Below are 24,777 nucleotides of genomic sequence, written 5' to 3'. Positions count from 1 at the left end.
CGGCGGTTGTCCCTGAACCAGGTGACCTGCGCGGGAGGCCTGGACCCCGCAGCCTCGCACACTACGACGTATACGGTCTCCGCCTTAAACTTGGCTGGCTTGTACTGGATCTTCACCGAGGTGGACTTCACTGGTAGAAAGTTAAGAATAGGATAGATGCCCTACCTTGCCCCTCCTGAAGCGGCGGTTGTCCCTGAACCAGGTGACCTGCGCGGGAGGCCTGGACCCCGCAGCCTCGCACACTACGACGTATACGGTCTCCGCCTTAAACTTGGCTGGCTTGTACTGGATCTTCACCGAGGTGGACTTCACTGGTAGAAAGTTAAGAATAGGATAGATGCCCTACCTTGCCCCTCCTGAAGCGGCGGTTGTCCCTGAACCAGGTGACCTGCGCGGGAGGCCTGGACCCCGCAGCCTCGCACACTACGACGTATACGGTCTCCGCCTTAAACTTGGCTGGCTTGTACTGGATCTTCACCGAGGTGGGTTTCACTGTGGAGAAGAAAAAAAATCGTTATTTCATTGCTTGAGTAAGCTATATAGAGCAGTTATAAAAATTAAAAAAACTTCAAGTGACAACACTTACGCCTGTATCAGTAGTTGTTTTGTATAATTTTGTGTGATTTATCATGGCTATCGACTAATTTTACATTTATTAGGAGAATATTGAATTTTAAGTAGAATTAATGAATATGTGTTAAAAGTTTATTTTTATTTTTTGAGGGTACGTAAAATTAGTGTTAGTCTAGCGAAATAGTCTGAATTCTTGATCCTTGACAAATCAGTTCCAATTTTTTTGATTAGAAGCAGGTAGTTTATCGCTTGTCTGAATTATTCACAAAACTGAATCCGATTTTAAAATGAATCTTAACATTATATCAAAAATTGGTTTTCAGGGATTTAAGGGTGACTAATTTCTTGGGGACCAAAAACACGCACACCGAACATTGTCAGTTTAAAAAATGTCACAATAGTAAAATACTTACAGAACTTAATAATAACATTATAAAGTTTTCAATGCATTTTAAAAATAAATTAGTAAGTGTGTTTAATACTGACATAATATTTTATAATCAGGATAGATTATTCGCACACAAGTTATACATATCTATAAGAATATTCAACAGTGTGCATGAATTTTTTTTCTTATATTTACTAATATTAAAATATTATACAGGCACGTAAGTTTAAGTATGAAAATCTCTATTCAAGGAATAGTAGAGTTTTACGATACATTTGATTTCGGAACGCAAAAGCGACTTCTAAAATTTGTTTAATTATTTATTTTTAATAAAGTTTTTTCTTATATTATACTAACTACGGAGAAAACTTACTGATTTGAAATATTGATAATTCATTAAAAATCTGGTAAAATTATTCGTTTACATTTGGCAAATTTGATGAAGAAATAGCGATACTGAAAGCGATACGCGATAGTGAAAGTTGGAAGAACTCGAGGACGTACAAGACAGAAATGGCTCGATCATGTAAAACAAATACTTTTAAAAGAAAGCTTTTTCAATTGTTAAGATAATATTATTGTCACCTTAAAAATGATCCCAGTTTTCAGGTACACTAATTCACAATTCACAATCTGAAAACATTACTCGAAAACATTCATAGGCACTAGCAATGCCAGGCACGATCAGCTAGTGCAATATAAACAAACATGGGTCACATTTATACATTAATATTTTACAAAATATTATATTTCAGATGATTATTAGTCATGACCTTATCAGAAAAGATGAGCTCTTGTGCCCTATAATGGAGCCAGGATTCTTACTTTAGTAGTATGCTATAAACAAGTCATTTCCCAATTTATTTCAGAAAGAAGAATATCAAATATTACTAGTATATAATTTAACTATAGAAACTACGTAGCTCTGTTTATCTTACCAAAGTTTTGTAATTTTCCTAGTATAATAATTATATTATTCCATCTTGCTTGGTGGAGTGTCTAGTTTCCACTTTATTTCGTTTTGACATTGTTTTTGTTTAAAAGATTGTGTTTTATTATGTCTTCTTTTTATTTTTTGATTTTTTTTTAATTTGATGTGTTTATTTAGATGTTCTTTATAAAAAAAACATGTAAAAGAAATTTAGAAATAAATAAAAAAAAATTATGTTTTGTATATTATACTAATTTTTAAGTTATTTATTTGTTCAATTTTATACTTTTGTTTCGATTGGTTTATAACACAGCGCAATTCAGAATGGTGATTGTTGTAGGTTTTTATGGCTTGGTAAATGTAATGGTTTTGCATTTGGGTTGCTTCAATATTAGGTGTAATATATTGATATTCATTTTTCGTTAGTTTGCAGTATTCCTGATATTCTTTGATATTTGTTAATAATCACAAGTTTATAATAAAAGCTTACTTAAATATTTCATTTGGTACTAGAAAAAGTGTTAAAACGTAAAGTGTTGATTTTTTGAGATGGTTAGAATTTAATTAATACTTTTATGATGTTAATTTGTGAAACTTAAACTGAGATTGTTTTTTATTAGATCATCCCTTGTCAATGATGCCATAGATAAGCAAAGAGTAAACAAGGGAATTTTCCATTTATTTATGCATTTCGTAAATAAATAAAAACAAACATAACAAGAAATAAATTCTACAAGGGATTAAAGCTATTATTGTAGCGAATCAGCTCGTCTTTTATAGTATTAACTTTGACATAATTGACAAATTATTTAATTAATTAATTGACAAATATTTGACACAAATATTCTGGTGTATGGTAAGATGTTTTAAACGATTATTTTCAAGTTTTCCTACATTCACAATACTATTTTTTAACAGTGTTGCAAAAAATACTTTATCAGTTATTTTGACCCCATTAATCGTGATTCTTTCCACTGTTTTGACATGACGAAATGCACGGAAACTACCGATTTGACGATAATTAATCATTCAAAAACAACTCAATAATGTACACAGCTGAAACTTATCTACAGTATGTTTTAAAATTAAATTCAAGGATCAGAGTTTAGCTGCCTATTTTTCACGAAATACAAAATGGTGGTATTTTTTGGCATTGTGGATAGAGATTTTTTTTAAATGATAAATGATAAAAATAAATTACACTGCTTTTTATAAATTTTAAAAAGCTGCACGGAGAAAAAATAGTACGGCTTTTTTATCCAGATACTGTTAAAAATTTGACTGCATGACGTTTTCATGCAGGTGCCCTTGTCCAAATAAATGTAATGCAAAACTGTTATTATTTTGAAGAACCCGTGTTCCAACTTCCTAATGACATATTCGTGCTTTACTCATAGTTTGTTATGAAATATGTCAAATCATTTGTTATAGGCCTCTAGTCCCATTTTTAACAGGAAAACGAATAAGTATTCAAGATTTTCAATAAACGAACAATATTTCCTGCTATTTTTTTCTCCGTGTGAAAACTCAGGTAACATACATTAAATCAAAACGTTTGAAAAAATGGTATTTATTATTATAAAACGAGTTCAAAAATAATTGTTGCACTAGAAATCACCGATACAGAGAATTTTTTAATGAATGGAATGAAAAAATAAAGAAACCATTAAATAACATTTAAGATGTTAATTTTCTAGAGAAGAATCAACTACCCATTTTCATCTTGATTTTGAGCGTATAAAATTCACAAAAGAAAACTCGACACAATTTTTATTAACAGAAGATTTATTTACTGCTTACTCGTTTGGATGGAAATATTTTATTTTTGAAAATATTTCCAAATCTTGATTCTTATATTACGTTATGTAGTAATTTAATAATAAGGTTTCTGTCACATTTATTTTCGGTAAAGCATAAAATAATAAGTCTCTTTTTAGTTTTGAAGAATTTCAAGAATTTTCTATTTATTGAAAAAGATTTATTGAAGATGAAAGAAAGAGTTTCTTAAGTAACCCGGAGACAGTCAATATTAATTATTTATTGTCACTGTTTACGTGAATTTACATCGCGGATTTTAATTACAATGAAGTTCCATTACACTTCTAGATACCGGTTTGTTTACGGGTTTATAATAATATACCAATTATATATATATATTTTAACTAAGGATCGGTATATTTTAGATATAAATTTCTGAATAAGACATTTGGTAAATTAAATATTAAAAAAATGCATAAAGAAACACAAAAAATACAAAAAGGTACACATAAAATGTAATTTTATTTATTTTATTTTTTTATTTATTTATTTTTTATTTTTTTATTTTTTTTATTTTTTATTTTACCCCAAACTAGGCAAATGCCCGTATTATGGTGGTAATAAATAAGAAAATATAAAAAAGAAATCATAAGAAAATATAAAAAATATATAAAATAAAATATAAACACAATTATACAATGTTGTTCATATATCGTAATACAAATGGTAAAACAAAAACTAAAATAATAAATATAATATATGCGATAATATGGATAAAGTCGGAATGAATTCACTTAATGGTCTTTCTTCAGTCAGACAATAATTTCATTCAGGAAGCATTCTGATTTCATTCTGCCACATTCTATGAGCCATACGGTTATTTTCTTTTGAAGAGGGCCTGTTTTAATCTTACTGCATTGCTGCTTGAACCCATTATACACCTTAGGAGCCAGAAATACATGGAAACGTTGTCCAAACGATGTGTTCATTTTTGGTACTATCATCCTTTGTTCTGATCTTAGTCTTGTTGTGTAGCTGTGATCAACAAGACTATGAAGCTTGGAATTGTTTGTATAGTACATTATGAGTGCATGTATATAAATCTGTCTTACATCTAATAGTTTTGTTTCCTTAAATAAGGGTGTCGATGGATACATAAAAGGTTTTTTATCCATCACTCTTATTACAGCTTTTTGTGCCTTGGCTAACGGATCTAGTATGGTCTTGGCTGCACCGCCCCAGCTTAGTATGCCATACCTGATAATTGAATGGCACAAAGCATAGTACCTACACAATTTTAATGGTTTTCTTATCAACAATGTTGCGTATATCTTTCAAAAAGAAAATTAGTTTTCTTATTCGTTTGGCCGTATTTTCAATATGCGCTCTACAGGTCAAAGAGTCATCTATTAAAATACCCAGATATTTGACTAATTGCACCTTTTCAAGGTCTTGACATGCGCATGGGTGAGATATTTGTGTTCCTGGGGTCCAGGTGTCATTTAAATGTACTTTTATATTTATGTCACTGTTAGGTTTGCCTCTTTTGTTCATAGAAAAAAACATTGAATTTGTTTTTTTGGCATTTAATGTCAACAGGTTGCATTCTAGCCATTTTGATACTTTTACTAGACCTGTTTCAGATTTTGATTTTATCTCCTCCCATGTCTCTCCTTTGAAAAGTAAAACTGTATCATCGGCAAATGATATTATTTTCCCATTTTCTAGGTCTATTTTGCATAGTTCGTTTATATACGCAAGAAAAAGTATTGGTCCAAGGGTACTGCCCTGGGGTACTCCGAATAAATTTTTTTCCGTGTTGCTTAATTTTCCATCGTTCTTTACCAATTGAGTTCTTTCCGAGAGGTAGTCATCAAACCATGCGAGTGGGATGCCTCTCACACCCATCATTTCTAATTTCCTTAATAGATTTTTTTGTGAAATTGAGTCAAACGCTTTCTGTAAATCTAGAAAGATTCCCACGCATTTTTTACCAGCATTGAATTTAAGTGATATCTGTTATATCTGCGTTACTATGCAGATTTCGGTGTTGGGAACTCTTTGTAAAAAGTAATTCTCTCGTTCGAGAAGCTTGTTCCCTATCAATATCATCTCACAATTACTTGTTACACTCTAGCGACATCTGACGGACTCTGGAGTAAGCTTTATGACTAGCGCCATCTATCGCTTAAATACTCAACCTAACTACCATTCATCACAATATCATTTTCGAAATTGGAAATGTTGGTTTGGGAAATTCAAACAAGCGATAAAGTAGCCAATAATATATTTTTTTTACGGAAAATTATTTCAATTTTCAACATTGGAACTGATTTGTCGAGAGTTAATACTACCCGTATTTTTTCACGGTCAGCGCTATTACAACATAATTACGAACTGCCCCTTCGTTCGTACAAGGTTTTTCTGGTTTTAGTCTTTTATTTCTCGGCTCCAAATGCCAACCAGAAATAATCAGTTTAAAATCAGTTATCTGTAAATCTTCAAATTTCACTGTTATTTAGAGTATTTAAACATTTTCTTATAATGTAGTCACATTACTTACTAATATTGATAGCTAGTTTAGTAACAAAAACACCTGAGAAATGTTATAATGTGTTTTATTATTTTTTCTTATGCGTTTGTCATTCACCTAACCACCATCACCAAATAAAGGAACATCCCAAAAAACGAAAAGTTGTTTACATCAGAAGTTCTTATTTTTTTTTAAATATTGATATTATTCCTTAATTAGTCAAAAGAAATTAAAAAAAACTGACTTTCTGAAGGTTTTGGTAGATTATTATTCTTATTACAAGCGAAAAGGTAATTTCTGCTTCATATTGTGAAGGACTTATTTGGTGTGACGACTATACACGATCTAATCTGAAGGCCTCCGTAGTCGAGGGGTAAGGCTCTCGAATTGCAATTAGTAGGTCGCGGGTTCATATTCCGGCTTTCTCAAGTAAACTTTATTTGATGAAATTGTCTTATTTTAAATTTATTAATTAAAAATAATATATAGTATATTTGTGGCACGTTCCAGAGTAAAAGATACTCACCGCATCACCCTGACCACCATTTAGAATTGAACGTTGCTTGAAATGGCTTTAGCCGTACACGGTGACCAGATCTGAATGGCTAAGTACTCCCCCACCTTCACCTTTCCTATTTCATTCCCCTCCCATAACCTTCAGCATCACAACATACCCCTATTGAGATGCCATAGTCTCATGGCTCCAGACGGTTGGAGCAGTTGGAACTCTTGTAAGGTATTCATATAAAAATAAGCAAATATTCCATTACTTCTTCTAACTCAGCAAACTTATTTTGTGGCACCATTTTAATTAAAAATTAATAAAATACTTCGTTTTAACCACTTTTATTGTTTATTACCAACATGTTTCATGAGCAACGCTCACTTCTTCAGGGTTTTTGATAAGACTAATTATAAATAATAGACATAAACAATGGTGTCAATAGATAAAAAATAGACATAGACAATGGTGTCATTAAAAAATAATAGACAAAAACAATGACAACAATGAAAAGATAAAACGGATAGGGGAAAGAGAGGCAATATGGAACAATTTACAAAGGGAATAAGTTTAATATTGGGTCATTTAAAAATAATTTTTGATTGTTAATAATATTCAATTTTGCGTTCACACTCTTTCTAATCTCTAAAATTTCTAGTTTATCTAACTGGATGCCATTGACATTACAATGTATTAATTCTATTCCAGTATTGAAGTTAAAAGTATGACTAGTTTCCAACAAATGGTTGGCAAACTCCGAGAAACTGTTATTATTTAAAGATTTCATATGTTCTTTAATTCTTATTTCAAAGTTTCTCGAAGTTTTTCCTATATAAAAGAAACCACAATCATTACACTTCAATTTATAAATTCCAGATTTTTTCATTTTTGAATCTCTGTCTTTATTATTTAATATGTAATTTTTAAGTTTATTATTTGCATAAAATACAGGAAGAATTTCATTCGGTACATTTTTTGTTAAGGAATTAGAAATTTTATTATTAAAATACATAATTTTCCTCCATTTATTCTTTTTCTCGTCCTTTTGTACAGGATAGATGTATGATTTAAGAAATTTATTCTTATATTTTTTATTAAGAATGTTTTCAATTAAATTGGTGTTATATCCATTATTGGTTGCAATTTGTTTAATGATATTGAGTTCCTTTGAAAAATTGTTAAGAGATAGGGGTACATTAACTAGTCTATGAATCATAGAATGGAAAGCAGACATTTTTTGAGAAAATGGATGATTTGAGGTGTTATGGATTACAATGTCTGTGTATGTATTTTTACGAAAAATATTAAATTCAAATTTGTTATTAATTATTGAAATATTTAAATCCAAAAAATTTATACTCAAATTTTGGCAAATCTCTACGGTAAATTTTATGTTTTTATGGAGTTTGTTTAATAAATTAAGAAAAATATTAAGTTGTCTCAATGTACCTGTCCACACACAAAATACATCATCCACGTATCTCTTCCAACAATGTATGTATTTTAATAATAACGCACCGCTGTTAAAAATCTTGTTTTCTAAATTATTTATAAATATATCTGGATTATGGATATATTTATGGATATATTTATAAATAATTTAGAAAACAAGATTTTTAACAGCGGTGCGTTATTATTAAAATACATACATTGTTGGAAGAGATACGTGGATGATGTATTTTGTGTGTGGACAGGTACATTGAGACAACTTAATATTTTTCTTAATTTATTAAACAAACTCCATAAAAACATAAAATTTACCGTAGAGATTTGCCAAAATTTGAGTATAAATTTTTTGGATTTAAATATTTCAATAATTAATAACAAATTTGAATTTAATATTTTTCGTAAAAATACATACACAGACATTGTAATCCATAACACCTCAAATCATCCATTTTCTCAAAAAATGTCTGCTTTCCATTCTATGATTCATAGACTAGTTAATGTACCCCTATCTCTTAACAATTTTTCAAAGGAACTCAATATCATTAAACAAATTGCAACCAATAATGGATATAACACCAATTTAATTGAAAACATTCTTAATAAAAAATATAAGAATAAATTTCTTAAATCATACATCTATCCTGTACAAAAGGACGAGAAAAAGAATAAATGGAGGAAAATTATGTATTTTAATAATAAAATTTCTAATTCCTTAACAAAAAATGTACCGAATGAAATTCTTCCTGTATTTTATGCAAATAATAAACTTAAAAATTACATATTAAATAATAAAGACAGAGATTCAAAAATGAAAAAATCTGGAATTTATAAATTGAAGTGTAATGATTGTGGTTTCTTTTATATAGGAAAAACTTCGAGAAACTTTGAAATAAGAATTAAAGAACATATGAAATCTTTAAATAATAACAGTTTCTCGGAGTTTGCCAACCATTTGTTGGAAACTAGTCATACTTTTAACTTCAATACTGGAATAGAATTAATACATTGTAATGTCAATGGCATCCAGTTAGATAAACTAGAAATTTTAGAGATTAGAAAGAGTGTGAACGCAAAATTGAATATTATTAACAATCAAAAATTATTTTTAAATGACCCAATATTAAACTTATTCCCTTTGTAAATTGTTCCATATTGCCTCTCTTTCCCCTATCCGTTTTATCTTTTCATTGTTGTCATTGTTTTTTTTCTATTATTTTTTAATGACACCATTGTCTATGTCTATTTTTTATCTATTGACACCATTGTTTATGTCTATTATTTATTATTAGTCTTATCAAAAACCCTGAAGAAGTGAGCGTTGCTCATGAAACATGTTGGTAATAAACAATAAAAGTGGTTAAAACGAAGTATTTTATTAATTTTTTTTTAAATATTCCATTAATCCTAAAATTATATTTTTTCTTTTATCATAAAAAACCTAACAAACGATAAAATATTTTATTTTGACAAGTGTTCAATTATTTTCCTTATTCCTCTGTGTTCCTCATTCACTTACCAACACCCAATAAAAACACACCCCGGAAAAACCAGAAGTTGTGTTCCATGTGTTATACATCAGAATTTTCTCAAATTGTGTGCCTCAGTTTTTTTTTATTGAAAATAATCCAAATGAGTTATTCCTTTTTCACTACTCCAGAAGTTGTCTCGGTAAGACGCATATCCTGGGTTCGATTTTCAGTTGAAACCGTTTTTTTCTGTGACTATTTAATATTTTGTCAAATTTATGTCACAACTCCACAGTTTGTGAACACCTGATCCACACAGCATCTCGCGTCTAGTGAAACATGTTACGCGTCACTTTACGCGTGCACAATTAAGTTTTGTTTGGGTTTAATTAAGCATTCAAATCATTGGGGTGATGTGAGGTGATTTATAATCCGCAGGCAGATTTTTCCGACAGACAATAGTTTATGGCCGCCACGGATTGTTTAATAGGTTGGAACGATATTCTCTATTTTCGCCTGACTAATGCTTTAATACATCATTACAGCTGGTGTGATAAACAATTTGCTGATGTGCACGGTTAATAGGCTTACGTTTAGGAAAGACCAACAATTTGGGTTTTTGTCAATCAAATAATTTCAATATTTAATCAAGTAAGACAATATTAGACTTTGCATAATTTATTTTATTTGCAAAATATGTGTTAAGTACATGAAAGTGATGTTTGTAGTTCTTATTCGAAGTGATAGTAAATAATACAATTAAGTATGACCAAAATAAGTAGGGTCGGATAAGCTCAGTGACAGAGCAAGGCTAAGGTCCAGGATACAATCCTAGATTCGATCGAGTCTTTTTTTGATTTTACTGTTTCAAATTTTCGTTTGAGAATTGCTAATATTTTCAATGATTAAATATTACAATTTGATGTATTGCTCATTAATTTATTCCAAAAATAAAACAAATAATTAGAATCAAAAATACAACTACATTAAAATTATAGGCAGTATTCTTTGTAAATACAAAATAAATCTTTAAATGGCAATTGATTTTTTTCTTTCATAAATTTGGTATTAAGAATAAATTCATAGATTTCAGATCTCTCGAAATTTCTTGGTAAAAATTGTAGATACCATTTGATGAAAGCGCGAAAAAAATATTTTAATTGTTATTTAAATGTTTAGAAAACCTAGAACGGTTGCAGTTCGGAACGCATTTGACTAAATTAATATAAAGTTTCTCTCACGTTACCGATTAGAACCGAGACAAATAACTACTACCCTTTGGTTTATCTGTTAGACAGCTTTGCCCGGTCCGTCGATGTACATCCCTCAGTGAGGGGAGGGGGTGATTTAGCAAGGCTGTCCGCAGGGTTAACGATGTCGTCTCGAGCGGGGGATGGAGGATGGATGGAGGTTCTTTTACACAAATAAGTGGCCTTTCACGGGGTATATTTTTCAAAGACAGAGTTCAAAACCATGCACAAGATGCATTGACCCCGGGACAGTTTACAATAAAGAATTTCACAAGATGTAAGCAATTTTTCATATTGAATTATTGAACGACGCTTTGTTAAGGTTAGGGTGTTTGAAATCCATTATATATTATATATTATGAGGAAAATAAAATGATCGATGATCAGCGCCCTTTTAAATAGTGGATCAACAAATAAGCTGATCAATAGACATCGTCGCCCTGGGAACCATTCTTTGGATAACTAACACCTCTACCATACGTCTTCAATTCCTTGAAGTTTTTTGACGAGTTCAAAATGTCTGCGGTAAGCTTTCATTATTTAAATTATTTCACATCTGAAATTGAAATGTGCACATTTTAAATATTATTGTTATTTTATATAGTTTCTAAAATAGTTCGTTTTTAAGTCATATTTAGACATTTAACATACCTTCGATGAGAAATTTCAATTTACAGCAAATAAACTACCATCAAGAATAAATAAAGTTTCTAACTTTTTTGTCTGTAATATATCAGTTTTATCAACTTCAGTTTATTAGTTAGAAGATTAATACAACATTTATTAATCAATATGGTTTTCGCTCTATTTAAAATGAGTCATACCCCATTAAAAATTTTCGCTTACACATCTGAATTAAAGTCGTTTTTTTTTATATTTACGCGCTCTATTTAATATTCATATTATCTCCCTTCCAAATGATCTTCGTTTTCTTTTAAATTAGCATAGTATTTTTTTATAGGTCTATCGCAAAATAAACTTATATTATCTTGTAAGACGGATAAAGTCTAGCAATTTTACTAATGATCAACTCCCAGGTTGCCGGCAACGATACGGATCGGCTTTACTAAATAATCATAATAATAACAAATGTTAACATTATTAAACTATTGAAGATAACATAAGCGTTTTTTAAACGAAAATTTGAAACAGAAAAATCCTAAAAATATCTGGGATTTGAACCCAGGACCGCAGCCTTGCCAGGGCCCTACTCTACCAACTGCGCTTATTGGACCCTATTTCTTTCGGTCATATTTAACTGTATCATCCTAAATAAGAATTACCAACATTATCTTCAATTTTCATACCGTATATTTTATTGGCTTCTTTATGAATGATCGCAAGATTCAATTCGAACTAAATGCAATCTAGATATTGTCTTATATAATATATTCCATTTTTAATTTTAATGTGCGACATCTATAGATAATTCTGCAAGTGTAAATTTAATGCGTAAAACATCCAATTGTGCAGTAGCATCAGGAATCCGTACAGGATCTGTGTAATAAAGAGTAATGTCAATGAAAGCCATCAGCCGCCACTGCTATGCTATTTCCGTTTCAGTGATAAAGTACCGAATAAACATTATTATCAATTTTACGTTCGAGTAATTACATTTTCAGTGGCGTCCAAACTAGACACAACATCATCATTATAATAATAATCGCTAGGCGTTACACTGGTGTTTCGCTGATAGAAGGTCTCGTGGTTATAAAGCAATTAAAATTACGAAATAGTGACATTACATGGGTTTACGGGTGACATCGTTATGCTGGTAATAATGTGTCGGTATTTTGATGATAAAATTATTGTGACAGCAAACAAAGTGATATTACAATAACAAAAGAAAAGTAATGTTCGTTGAATTCATCGTCCGGAAATGAAATTTGTTCAAGAATTATGATTTAGAAAAATAAGTGTTTATTGCAAAGCTAATTAAATGTCAATAAAACTATATTATTTTCGTACATTTAATGATTAAATTTTTTATTTACCTACATTTATTTTCAATCCCTTTCGGCCACTTTTGTAACCCTCCTAACAATGTCGTAAAAAAACTTCAAACGCTATTTCTCCCAATTTACGTTTTGGTATTTTCGTCACTGTAGGTCGTAAAAACGAACTAGAGTAACGATATAATAGTTGAATACCTTTGTAAAATAGAACTCCTTATTTTTAACTTGTATTGTACCTGCTTATATTATTAATATTCGTCTTAGTCATGTAATGTATACATAATACATATTATTGTATTCCTGAACAACTTGCATTTTTTTTTTTTTTATAAATTTAATTTAGATTAAATTTGATAATATTATTATTAAGTTCTGCAAGTGTTTTTGTTTTTATTATTGTGACAGCTGTTTCGGCTTACAAAGCCATTTTTAAACCACGGCCTTGTAAGCCGAAACAGCTGTCACAATAATAAAAAACTAAAACACTTGCAGAACTTAATAATAATATTATCAAATTTAATCTAAATTAAATTTATAAAAAAAATAAATGGAGTTCTACGAATTAAACACAAAAACAATAAATAAATAACTTGCATTTAATAATGTATTCAAGTAAAAGCCTTCAAAGCAAAGTATTTTTATACACACAATAAACGAGGGCTTTGAAATTAAGGGGGGTTGTTTTTAACGATTCTTCATATTTAAATGGTAGTTTTCAAGTACTGTGAAAGTTCTTTTCATGTTCTGTAATTATGTTAGTTCTGTCAAGTAACTGGTCTATAATAAATTTAATAACAGAACTTGAAAAGGCCTTTCCCGGAACCTAAAAATAAAGGTTGATATTTGAAGATTAATTCAAATTCTATGAAAATTAATCAATCTTAAAACATTTTTAATGTGAAGGATGAATCTGATGCATTTCGACTAGTTGTTGAAATCGTATACTAGTAACTAGTTGTTATAAGGAAGTAAAACAAATATTTATTATAAATAATTGAAGATGACGATAATACTAATAAATCTAAACGAAACATGAAACAGAACAAGACACAGAAAAATAAAACGATAACGGTCACAACTAGGAATTGAACAGAGGATCTATTGTCTTACGGGGACATGCTTATCAAATCATTCGACCATTGGGACCTATTTAATAAGTGTCGTGTTTGTCGATATCATATTTCAAATTCAGAATTAACAATATATAATTATTTATTTCATCTAGATGCCGTTGGATTTTTATAGATTGACTGCTTTCGCCCCTTTAGATTTCCTTAACGCCCCCTAATTTTCTTGCTGCCCCTCCTGAAAGCTTCCTGCGCCCATAAGGGGGCGCTATCATCTACTTTGAGAAATATTGATCTATACTATTAGCTAAACCCATTATCTAAAATATTTGATTTTTTTATAATCAACGTAATTTATTTACTACGAGCATACTTTGAATTAAATAAATTTGAAGGTAGATATTGTACATTTCTCTACCGAATTATAAATATTTAATTTTCATTGTAAAACATCGTGTAAAATTACATTGTAATAAGTCATTCTTTATCTACCGGGAGCATTTATGGAGCATGAGGTAGACTGAAGACTAGAGAAAGGGGTCGAAGGCTGGTTTGGCGGAGTGTTAATATTTATATCACGTAAAATTTCCACTTGAGAGTTTAGCGTTTTAATGAAATTAACAGCCCTTAGCTCCGTGATAATATGTCGATATGGAAGCCTGGCAAAACTGGTAGGCTTCAAATGCTTCACAGTTTGAAATATTTTAGAGGTTGATTGGCAAAGTATTTTTGTAGCGTTAGAAAATTCTTTCATATGTCTCCATGGGTTTAAGTTATTAATGTTCCTTGTAATAATATTCCATGTCAAAATTTTACCAGTAAAAATATTCTTAGTCAAAATGTTCCCAGTAATAATGCTCGTTCCCAAAATAGTACTTAACCTAACATAACTTTTTAATTCATTTTATTTATTAAAGTTGTGATTTTTATTTGACTTCTTACCACTGTTCGACTATTAACAAGGAACATTTTGAAGGGGAACATTTTTGGCCGGGGACATTTTGGTAGGCAACATTTTTACCGAGGATATTTTGACAGGGAACATTTTTACCGACCACGGGGCCGGGCCTATGGCAATAGAAAGAGGGAGCAAGGATTTAAATTTTAGAAAAGTCCAAATAAAAACTAGGTAACTTTTAGTTCACAAAACACCGACCCTGTATATATAGCAAGTCTTCAAATTTACACCATTGCCTCGGTTTTAAGGCAGCAGGGGTGTTTTATATTTATGCTGTATTGCATCCGTGAAGTATTTTTACGATTCTCGATTCAAGTGAGTTCATTTTAAGATGATCGCATTTAATCAATCACGGAAACACATGAGCAGAATTTTAAACAGTTTATCTCTGTATCACTCTTTATGAATCACATCTTTGCAGTTTCAAAAGTTGGAAAACTATTTCTAAATGTGGTTTCAATTCATTTACTTGTAGTTTAAAATATATTATCTTGTTGCTGAAGACTACGTGTAATGTTTTTAATTATACACTTGCACTAACTAAATAACCATCACGCCGTTTACCAAAAGGGTAGGCAGATAAAACAGACCGTTAAAAAACTTGGTTTTTGCCTCATAAACAATAATACATCGTATCCTACATACTTTTTCATCATTCTCACTCTTGACATGGCCCTCCTCAAGAATCTGATTCACTTGATCGTGCCATACCTTTCTCGGTTGTCCCTGACTTTTGCTACCATTCACAGTTCTTTTATATATTCTCCCATCACTCCTTCCTTCACTCATTCGCTCTACATGCTCAAACCATATAAGCGTCTCTTTCTTAATCTTAATCATTACGGTTTCATCAGCCTTGCATCCTTTGCGTATTTTCAAATTCCAAACACGATCATACAGCCATCTCTGGTCCGGAGCCCCTAAATACCTGAAAAAAACCCTTGACTGTGCAGAAACGGGCGGTCCGTTTGATAGATTCCCCAATCTTAACAAACGGACTGCAATCTTTAGAGCACAGGCGTCAGGTAGGTATGTTGTCCTTGTTCTATCGGTATTACAATGGAAGATGCTCTGAGGAACTAGCGTCATTGACCCCTTCGGCACTGGTGCGTAGTCGGGATACACGCCAAACGCGCGCCCAACATTTGTACACGGTTGACATTTGTCACATGAGAACGGGTCGCTTCTACGATTCATTCTTAAGTTCAACAGCTCGGCTGTGGAACGAACTGCCGGCCTCTGTGCTTCCTCCCTCCTACAACATGGGACTCTTAGAGACCCATGTTCACTCCTTCCTCTCCACAAAAAGACCCTCCACACAGCATCCCCAAAGATGATATAGGCCCTGAGGGAAATTATTTTCTTCAGGGCCTCCTGTGTGGAGTTAATATTAAAAAAAATACATGATTTTACCACACATACGCCTCATTTCTACAGCATTCAGTCTATTTTCATCCTTTCTCTGCCAGTTCCATGCCTTAATTCCATTCATCAGGGTAGGTACCAACACTCCATTGCGTTTAGTCCTCCATTGATGGAGTAAGCTGCATTTACCCTTCTTTCAATATCTCTGTCAGCCTTCCCATCTCCCGTAAACATACTTCCTAAATACGCAAACTCATCCACCTGCTCCAAGTATTCTCTTTTCTATATGCTCCAAGTTTTCTCTTTTATATTCTCTACCATGACTTTCGACTTACCTACATTTATCATTAACTCATTCTTCATATATACTACGTTTATCCTAGGCAAGATTGAATTAGGCATAAATTAAACTTAACCGATGAAATAACATCTTTGCTGGTGACCGACGGATCCGCTCAATTTAATCATCATAAATTAAAAAAAAAAAGATGTAGAGCAGGTAGAAATTAATAAAAAATCTAATAATCCTAAAGCTAGTTTGATAAATGAACAAAAAAAATTATTTGCTCTCCACTCCTAGATATTTTTAAGCCTTGTTCGATTATCATAGAAAATATAAATAAACATAATGTAAAATAATGCACGAAACCCCTTAGTCACCAAAAATATTAATTTGTAAACGCCGTATTTTAACGACCTTTATTCAAATTTAAACAATACGATAATTCGGGGAAACTTTAAAGGGTAAATAAAAACCATTGATATTTTCCGATATTTACTCGGAAATAAACAATGGGCGTAGGTTATAAAATACATGAAAACCTATTTAGAAATAATATAAATATGCCGTCTGCAAGTGACTTCACCATAACTTGATAATGTCTTCAGTGGGCAAAACAGCTGTCGCGCGTCATAATAGTTTGTAATTATTACACAGCAGAACTCATTTATAAGTAAAATATTATAGTTAATTTAATAATTATATTATTAAATATAAAAAAGTAAAACCAATAAAATAAATTATAGCAATCCCCTTTTTGCCAGAGTTTAATTTACGGTGCAAGTTTATTGAATATAAATCTTAAATGCGTACCTAAGTCTTTCTTTCTGTTTAATAAACACTGAATCATAGTTTGATCCCTGAGGCGAATGTGTGGTAAAACAAAGAATGCAAGGCTGATGTAAGCGTAATGAGTAAGAAAGGGTTGAGATTATGGATTAGAATGAATGAGCGAAGAAAAAAGTGTAGGAAGAATATGTGATGCGAATGCGAATGGTAGCAGAAGTCGGGGACGCCCGAGGAAGACATGGCACGATCAAGTGAATCAGATACTTGAGTCGGGCCATGTCGAGAGTCAGAATAATAGCAGAGTATATATGAGAAGAAGTATTAATGTGAATGAGGCAAGAAGTGTGTGCCAAGACCGAGTTATTTGGCGGTCCGTCCTCTCTGCCTACCCCTGCGGGAAACGGCGTGATGGTTAGTTAGTTAGTTAGTAAAACTAATTAAAAATCTTAAAGTTTATTTGCTAGCGATTATTTGTTTTCAAAATGTTGATGTGAAATATCGCATTTCTGCTTACATTTATAAGAGATTTCAAGCGTGAGTATATTTACATACGGTTTTTAAAAAAATAACTTTAAAAAATTAAACGCATAAATTTAGTTTAAAGTATTAAAAACGCCTTAATAAGAAAAAAAAAACTTTAAAGTGTGGTACTTTGTACCCACTGAAAAGTAATATTCCCTTAACTGTGGCTTGAAGAGTTTTATCAAAATAAAGTTGATAAACTATTTATCAAGTTATTTGTATGTCACAATCACCAAATCCTTTCCAACCCTTCAACCCTAATTTCTACTCAATTACTCTGATTACTACTAAAATATTTTGAGTTTTGAGCTTTGCCTACCCCTGCGGGGAAACGACGTAATAGTTAGTTAGTTGGTTAGTAAATTCAATCCTAGTTTGTATTTAACGAATCAATTTTATTAATTGTTGCCACTTCATCCCGCGGTAACATCTTTATGAAGTGTTTAAATAAATATTTTGAAGCGTGACTTACAGTTTAACTCCAGGCGTACGCTCTTCTCCTGCGGGTTGATCAGTTTGGTATTGCTAGCCTGGCACTTGTACGTGGAGTTGAGGTGGTCCCTGGTGAGTGGAGTAATCTCCAGGCGGTTGGTCATCACGTGTGGCTCGGAGCGCACGCCCGCCAGATCCGTGGCCTTGTCGTTGATGAACCACGTGAGGTTTGGTTCAGGGCGACCTGAAAAGAACGGAAAATATTTATAATTATAGGGTTTTGTTTTTCTGTACCTGCAAAAACTTAGTTAATAAACTTTATGAAAGGGTAATAAGCTATGTTGTGTCAAGTAGTAGCGAGTTCTTGACATGATATGATAAATCGCAAGTAAAACAGAGTGTTTGTGTGCCGTCGCAAAATTTTCGCCATGCGCCATCTGTTTGTATTTTCGTAATAACTTACTTATTTTGTGCGATTTTTTTTTGTGAACTGTACCATCTTGCCAGATAATGTGTTAATATATTTATGCAAGCTGCATACAATCTACTATGTGTAGTTTTTCAGAATAAATAGTAATATTCCGAGAAATGAACTTTAAACATATCCTTGGGGATACGCTGACGTTTTAACCAGCTGAAGTCCGCAACGTTTTAACCAGCTGAAGTCCGTAGCGTTTTAACCAGCTGAAGTCCGTAGCGTTTAACTCCCACAGACCTTTGGCATGTTGACTATAATTAGTTTATATAGCAAATCAAACAAATAAAAGTTATAAATGCTGAACGAAAATCACTGATAACGAAATAAAAGACATATATTTTTAGATAAATGTATTATAAACATTACTGAAACATCACTTTTATGTAATTTCTTTTGGAAATAACGTACTTTGTTCATTAAATTTGATAAAATTATCTGATCGTAGAATTATTTCCGATTTAACCTGTTTGTATAAAATCATTAATTTGATACCCCTGATTTATAATATGTAATCTCTTTTTATACTCCAAGAAGGTCGGTTACAAGACAGTACCTACCATATTATTGTAGCAATTCTATATCAACGTCCCAATATCACACTCCTATGCGACGGATTCAACAGCTAGGAAACAAATATTACGATGTTGTTTATATATTTAGTACATCAATTTCAATATATAAGCATACCCTATTGAAGTTTTTTTCACCAAGTAGTGGAATATTTTAATAAAGGTACCTATTTAATTTGACTAACACAATAATTTTGTCAACTGAAACAGAAAAAAATATTTTGGATTTTTTATGTTTTGTGCCTGCATGATCTGTAGATCAAGTTCAGTGATATTTTGACGTTATGTTTATTTTTCTGCAATTGTTTTAAATAGTCGTTTCCTGCACTATTTTCGTTTATAATTTCGTAAATATTTTTTATATATATGTACGTAAAATCCTTAATAGGCGTGAAATAAATAAATAAATAAAAATAATGAATTCAAATATTTTCAAACAGTTCCATATTTTTTTCTCAAATTGTGGTCTGAACCTTTGGTACATTTTAATTTTTCTGTGGTTAACTTCTAGATTTGAATATAAAGATTGGTGTTTTTTCTTTCCAACACCGTTTAGTTCATATCTCTCCCTATTAGAGTAAGGGAGATACAACGATTTCTATGAGATCATATTAATGAGCCTCTCCCAAAAGCAAACAAATTGACTCTACGGGTAATAGCTGTTTGTTCGCAAAACTGAAATAATTATCCTGAGGGGTTAACACAGAGTTTTCCAAAATCAGATGTAGACAGTAATTTTTTGCTTATTTTAAATGTCAAGTTGGCAAAATTTCATCAAGAAGTACCTAATTTCTACTTAAACGAGTAGGAAAGGCGATTGTGGCGATTTTTCCATATCTCATGTAGTATGTCCTAATTTTATCAATCTTTGAAAAAAAACTGTAGATTTGTATCAACATCAAAACCACGCCACCACAGACTCCGCATTATTACTTTACATAGATATTATGTATTTATTCAACCATGCATATTGAAATTTGATTTCAGAAGCAGTTTTTTGTAGATACCAATGCTTAATATTGAAATCTGACAAACCAGTAAGCTGAACATTTTAATATCTCATTTTCACAGTTTCACATCTACATTCCACAATGTCATATAATCTGCGAGACACTTTTTAGGATATTTATGTGAATACCACACAGGATTCCCAACTGCTACCAAACTTCTGGCATTCCCGATAATTTGGAGATATTGTGAGGCTGAAGGATGGAGAAGGTGGGGAAGAAAATAAATAGATTTTAAAATCTGGTCAGCAAACACATCTAAGATCTTTTAATTTTTTTGTGAAACCGCACAAGAGTCCCAACTACTCTCATTCCCAATTGGGGTATGTTGTAAGGCTGAAGGTATTGGCGAGGGGAAGGAGACGGTTACCATACCTGGTAAAATCCATTTCAATCAACGTTTCAAGTCTGAATGGTGCTCTTACAACAGAGCGATACTTAGAGTATCTTCCACTCTGGAATGTACCGGAAATATGCCATATATCATTAAAATTTGTAATTTGATGTTAATTTAATGTTAATCAATTAAAATTTACTTGCTTACGCTAAGATTTGAACCACCGACCTCCGGCTTGGTAGTCAAAAGTCTTACTCCTTCATCACGTAGGCCATCAAAATAGCAATTCAAGCAACGTTTATTTTTTAAATTTTGTCTTTGACCACGGCGTTCTTGGGATCATCCATTCTGTTACGTGCCCCAAATGTACTATTATATTAGTTTTAAATAAATTAGTATTAGACCACTAAATTGCTCGACAAGAGTCTTATCCCTCTACCACCGAGGCTGTTCAGCTTTTGTATTATGCTAACGTAAGATGATTATAGTTATCCTTATTATAACTTTATTATGTACCTACAATAAAAATAATAGTACTTTAACACAAGAAAAACAAAACCACAAAATTAAATTAACTGGCACATACTTCTTTGCTGAAACCTTTGTAAATTTAGTGCTATGTTTTCCGAGTGTCTACAAAACAACATAAGACACACTCGGCTACACGGCTACTGGGCCACTGTAGCACTGTAGTACTGTAGAACGGAGCTTGTGGCATTCTTCTGCGGGATTCCTGATTAAGCAGCCAAACAGCGCGGAAGATTACAAAGCGGCAGCCGTGGCGAAACCAAAATAGCTTGCGCAAAAAAGCAATGCAATCTTCCTTTGTAGGATTGCGCCGCCTTTGGCCCCGTTTTCTGTAAATATTTTCGCTTGCATACTTATAGGCGGCCATTACCGTCCCGTCCCGACCCCCGACTTTTCCCCTATTCCATGGCTGTGCCACGGCGCGCTACGCCTGCTGGATAAGTGAGTTTTTCTCGCCCAAAGCGCCACAGTTTGCCACGCGAAAATACGAAGATTTTTAATGCAACCGTTTCCTAGCTGATTTATTATTCATAGAGACGCATTTTTTAAACGTAGGTACTCGTATGATACATTCAGTATGATGTGATATTTTTGTGATAAGTTGATATTGTATAACTATGAGTAAGCACATAGATAAAAGGGAGGGCAGAAGTCTAATTGACAATCCGTTATTAACGGACTGATCTCCATCTCTAAATTACAGACGCAATTCAAAACGAGTCTGTTCTACATGTATTTTAATGTATGTTGCTTTAAAGAGCTAGCAGCATCTGTTTTTTTAGTTTCGTTCTGTCTTTACACTTTACTTTACGGGTGCTCTTAGGAGGTGTTTCAAAAAATAAATGTCGCAAGAATTATAGAGTAGTGGTAACTCTCAGATTGTATTGCCCTTGTGAAAAAAACATTTAAAAATCACCAGAATTAGCATTAGCCGTGTTTGATGATAAGATTTGAATAATCAGTTATTCCCCACCTTCCATTTTCCAATAATCTTACCTTTTCCACTACTTTCAACTTCAATACATTTCCCAAATTGGGATGGTTTCAAACTTCAAAAAGGTCACTAGGTTTAATTGCAAGGATTATGGTCAAAGAGTATTGTAAGTTGTCAAACTATAAAGCTGAGAAATAAAGCTCACGAGCCTAGTCGAGTAAGAAAGCTAGTAACGTTACTGAGGCAACCGTTATAAAAGTCGCTTTCCTGTGTTATTACTGTATGTACCACTTGGCTGGCCAACAAGCGGGCACAGTTAGTTTAGTGGAAAATAGTATCTGCAGGCGCGACGCCGACGTCGCGTTGTTAAGAAAAACTAGTCAAACAAACGACGTCATTACGGTAAGACGGCGGTTAGGAAGCGGTGTGTGTGTGTGTCGTGAAACCATTCTTACTGCAGTCTCCATAAATAAATCAAATTACTAAACGCTCAGAGGTTGCATCCTGTGGAGCGGGTTCGTTTTTTTTAAATGTAGAATATTATTGAGGGTTAGATTTTGCTTACACGTTATCGGGGGCAAAAGCTGAACATATCAAACAATGGAAATAATAACAGTACTTGGATAACTGACAGCTCGATTGTTTGTGGAGTGTCACCTTCCAAGGATTTTTTATGCCAGAAAATAACATTATTATCATAAAAGACAAATCCACTATTCGTAGAAAAACTACCAAGTAGGAAAAACAAGAAAAATCTAATTTTGTACAAAAGCGTTCGCAAAATATTACCTCCTGTATTGTAAATGGATGTCATCTATAAAGTGGGTAAAGTATATAATACCTGTGGCAGTATAACACTTGTTCAAAACTTAAATATTAACCACTTTATTGTAAAAGGACGTCATCTATAAAGTGGGTAAAGTATATAATACCTGTGACATTATAACACTAGTTTAAAACTTAAATTATTATTCCCTGTATTTTAAAAGGAAGTCATCTATAAAGTGGGTAAAGTATATAATACCTGTGACATTATAACACTAGTTTAAAACTTAAATTATTATTCCCTGTATTTTAAAAGGAAGTCATCTATAAAGTGGGTAAAGTATATAATACCTGTGACATTATAACACTAGTTTAAAACTTAAATTATTATTCCCTGTATTGTAAAGGGAAGTCATCTATAAAGTGGGTAAAGTATATAATACCTGTGACATTATAACACTAGTTTAAAACTCAAATTATTATTCCCTGTATTGTAATCATATATAAAGTGGGTAAAGTATATAATACCTGTGACATTATAAAGTTGAATATTACGATTAATTTAATGAGATTCTTTAATGGATTAACATATATTAATTTTGAACAACCAAGTAACTCAAATAATAATGTTTTCGGTCAAGAAATTGGGTTCGATTCCAAGGTACTTACATTCCCATACATTAATTTTTCTTTTATGCGTTATGCACTGGTATTTCGATTTTTGTCTATGATTATGTTAGAAGAAAAATATCATCACCAGACGATACAAAAGCTCTCATCTGGTGTGTTAAGATCGTACGAGATGTAATTTAAAAAAAAAAGAAGAACAATCTGAATTTTTTTATCCCAGCGATGAAAATTTCAACCCGGAGAAATTGGATAATTATCAACCATAATAAAAAAGGACGTATTTTTATATCCTTTTTCAACATTTTGGTGAAATTGGGAATTTTTTAATGTCCATACTGCTTTGGACATGCAGCATTCATATTAAGAGGTTCTGGCTTGAACCAAGGCCAATTCACTGCCTTTAATCTTGGATCAAGGATCACCAAGAACATTCTTTAAAGCCTTAAGTAATGACTGTTGTACCACCATATCACTACGTGTGTCATTCGAGAAGGAACCAGAAGTATCTACCCCGTTTGCTCAAGGGTTAATTAATTTCTTTTCCTTTCTAAAAAAGAAGTCGCTTATTACCCATTATTATTAAAAATCTACTATAGTTACCTAACAACCTTTTTTTTCCGTGTGTTGTTCTGTTTCGTGTTTCATTTTGATTTATTAGTATTACTATCTTAAGGACAATTTTTTTTTCAACTTTCGTCGGGCAGGTAGGTACCATAATATTTAAAAGCCAGCAACAAAAAAGTTAGCCACCTAGTCAAAGTAAGGCTTGAATGAATAATAAAGGACATGCAGCAGATTTCCAAATACTGAAAAGTAATGTACAATCAAATCTAGAGACAAATGCCAAACGGTCGAGTTAAAACTTCGCTACGCAAAGTCAATAAAGTATGAAATGTCCATAAAGACATAGTTTTATGTTATTTAAACTAATAAGATTTTTTTATGTTACCAGTGGACCCCGCAATTATTTGCTATTGCTAATATCTTTCTAGGGCATCTCTGACTTCTTCCACCATCGACTACTGTATGCCACAATGTTAGTGTTAAAAATATACATTATATCGAGTTTAATTCGACTCCGTATCTCATTCATGTGCAAAGATATTACTTAAGTACTCCTCGGTCGTCCCCGAATTACCAATAAAACCACCTTCTAACACTCCCGGCACTAATAAGAACAAATTTCAAAATTTTCAGCAATATCGGTTGACTACGCAAACATACGTAAGCTGAATTTTTATATATTTAGATTTTCAATCAAATCAAACACATTTTTTCACAGCATACCGTCACACCCCATCAATTCAAATC

General features: G+C 32.1%; 1 protein-coding gene across 1 annotated transcript in view; it reads right to left on the bottom strand.

Annotated features, from left to right (window-relative positions):
• The window catches only part of LOC149417041 (protein turtle homolog A-like), a 1,249,058-nt gene that overhangs the window by 543,319 nt on the left and 680,962 nt on the right, over positions 1–24,777 (bottom strand). The window contains exons 6-7 of the mRNA XM_089641374.1: positions 18,259–18,462; positions 347–492 (exon numbers count right to left, since the gene is read on the bottom strand). Of these exons, the coding sequence (XP_089497500.1) occupies positions 347–492; positions 18,259–18,462 (350 nt within the window). The remainder of the gene's footprint in view (positions 1–346; positions 493–18,258; positions 18,463–24,777) is intronic.

The sequence above is a fragment of the Hesperophylax consimilis genome, chromosome 16 (genome assembly GCF_061612785.1).
Source record: "Hesperophylax consimilis isolate HC1 chromosome 16, BYU_Hcon_1.0, whole genome shotgun sequence".
NCBI classification, from domain to species: Eukaryota; Metazoa; Arthropoda; class Insecta; order Trichoptera; family Limnephilidae; genus Hesperophylax; species Hesperophylax consimilis.
Note: the sequence above shows the minus strand (reverse complement) of the source record. Positions and strands in the feature narration are given on the sequence as shown.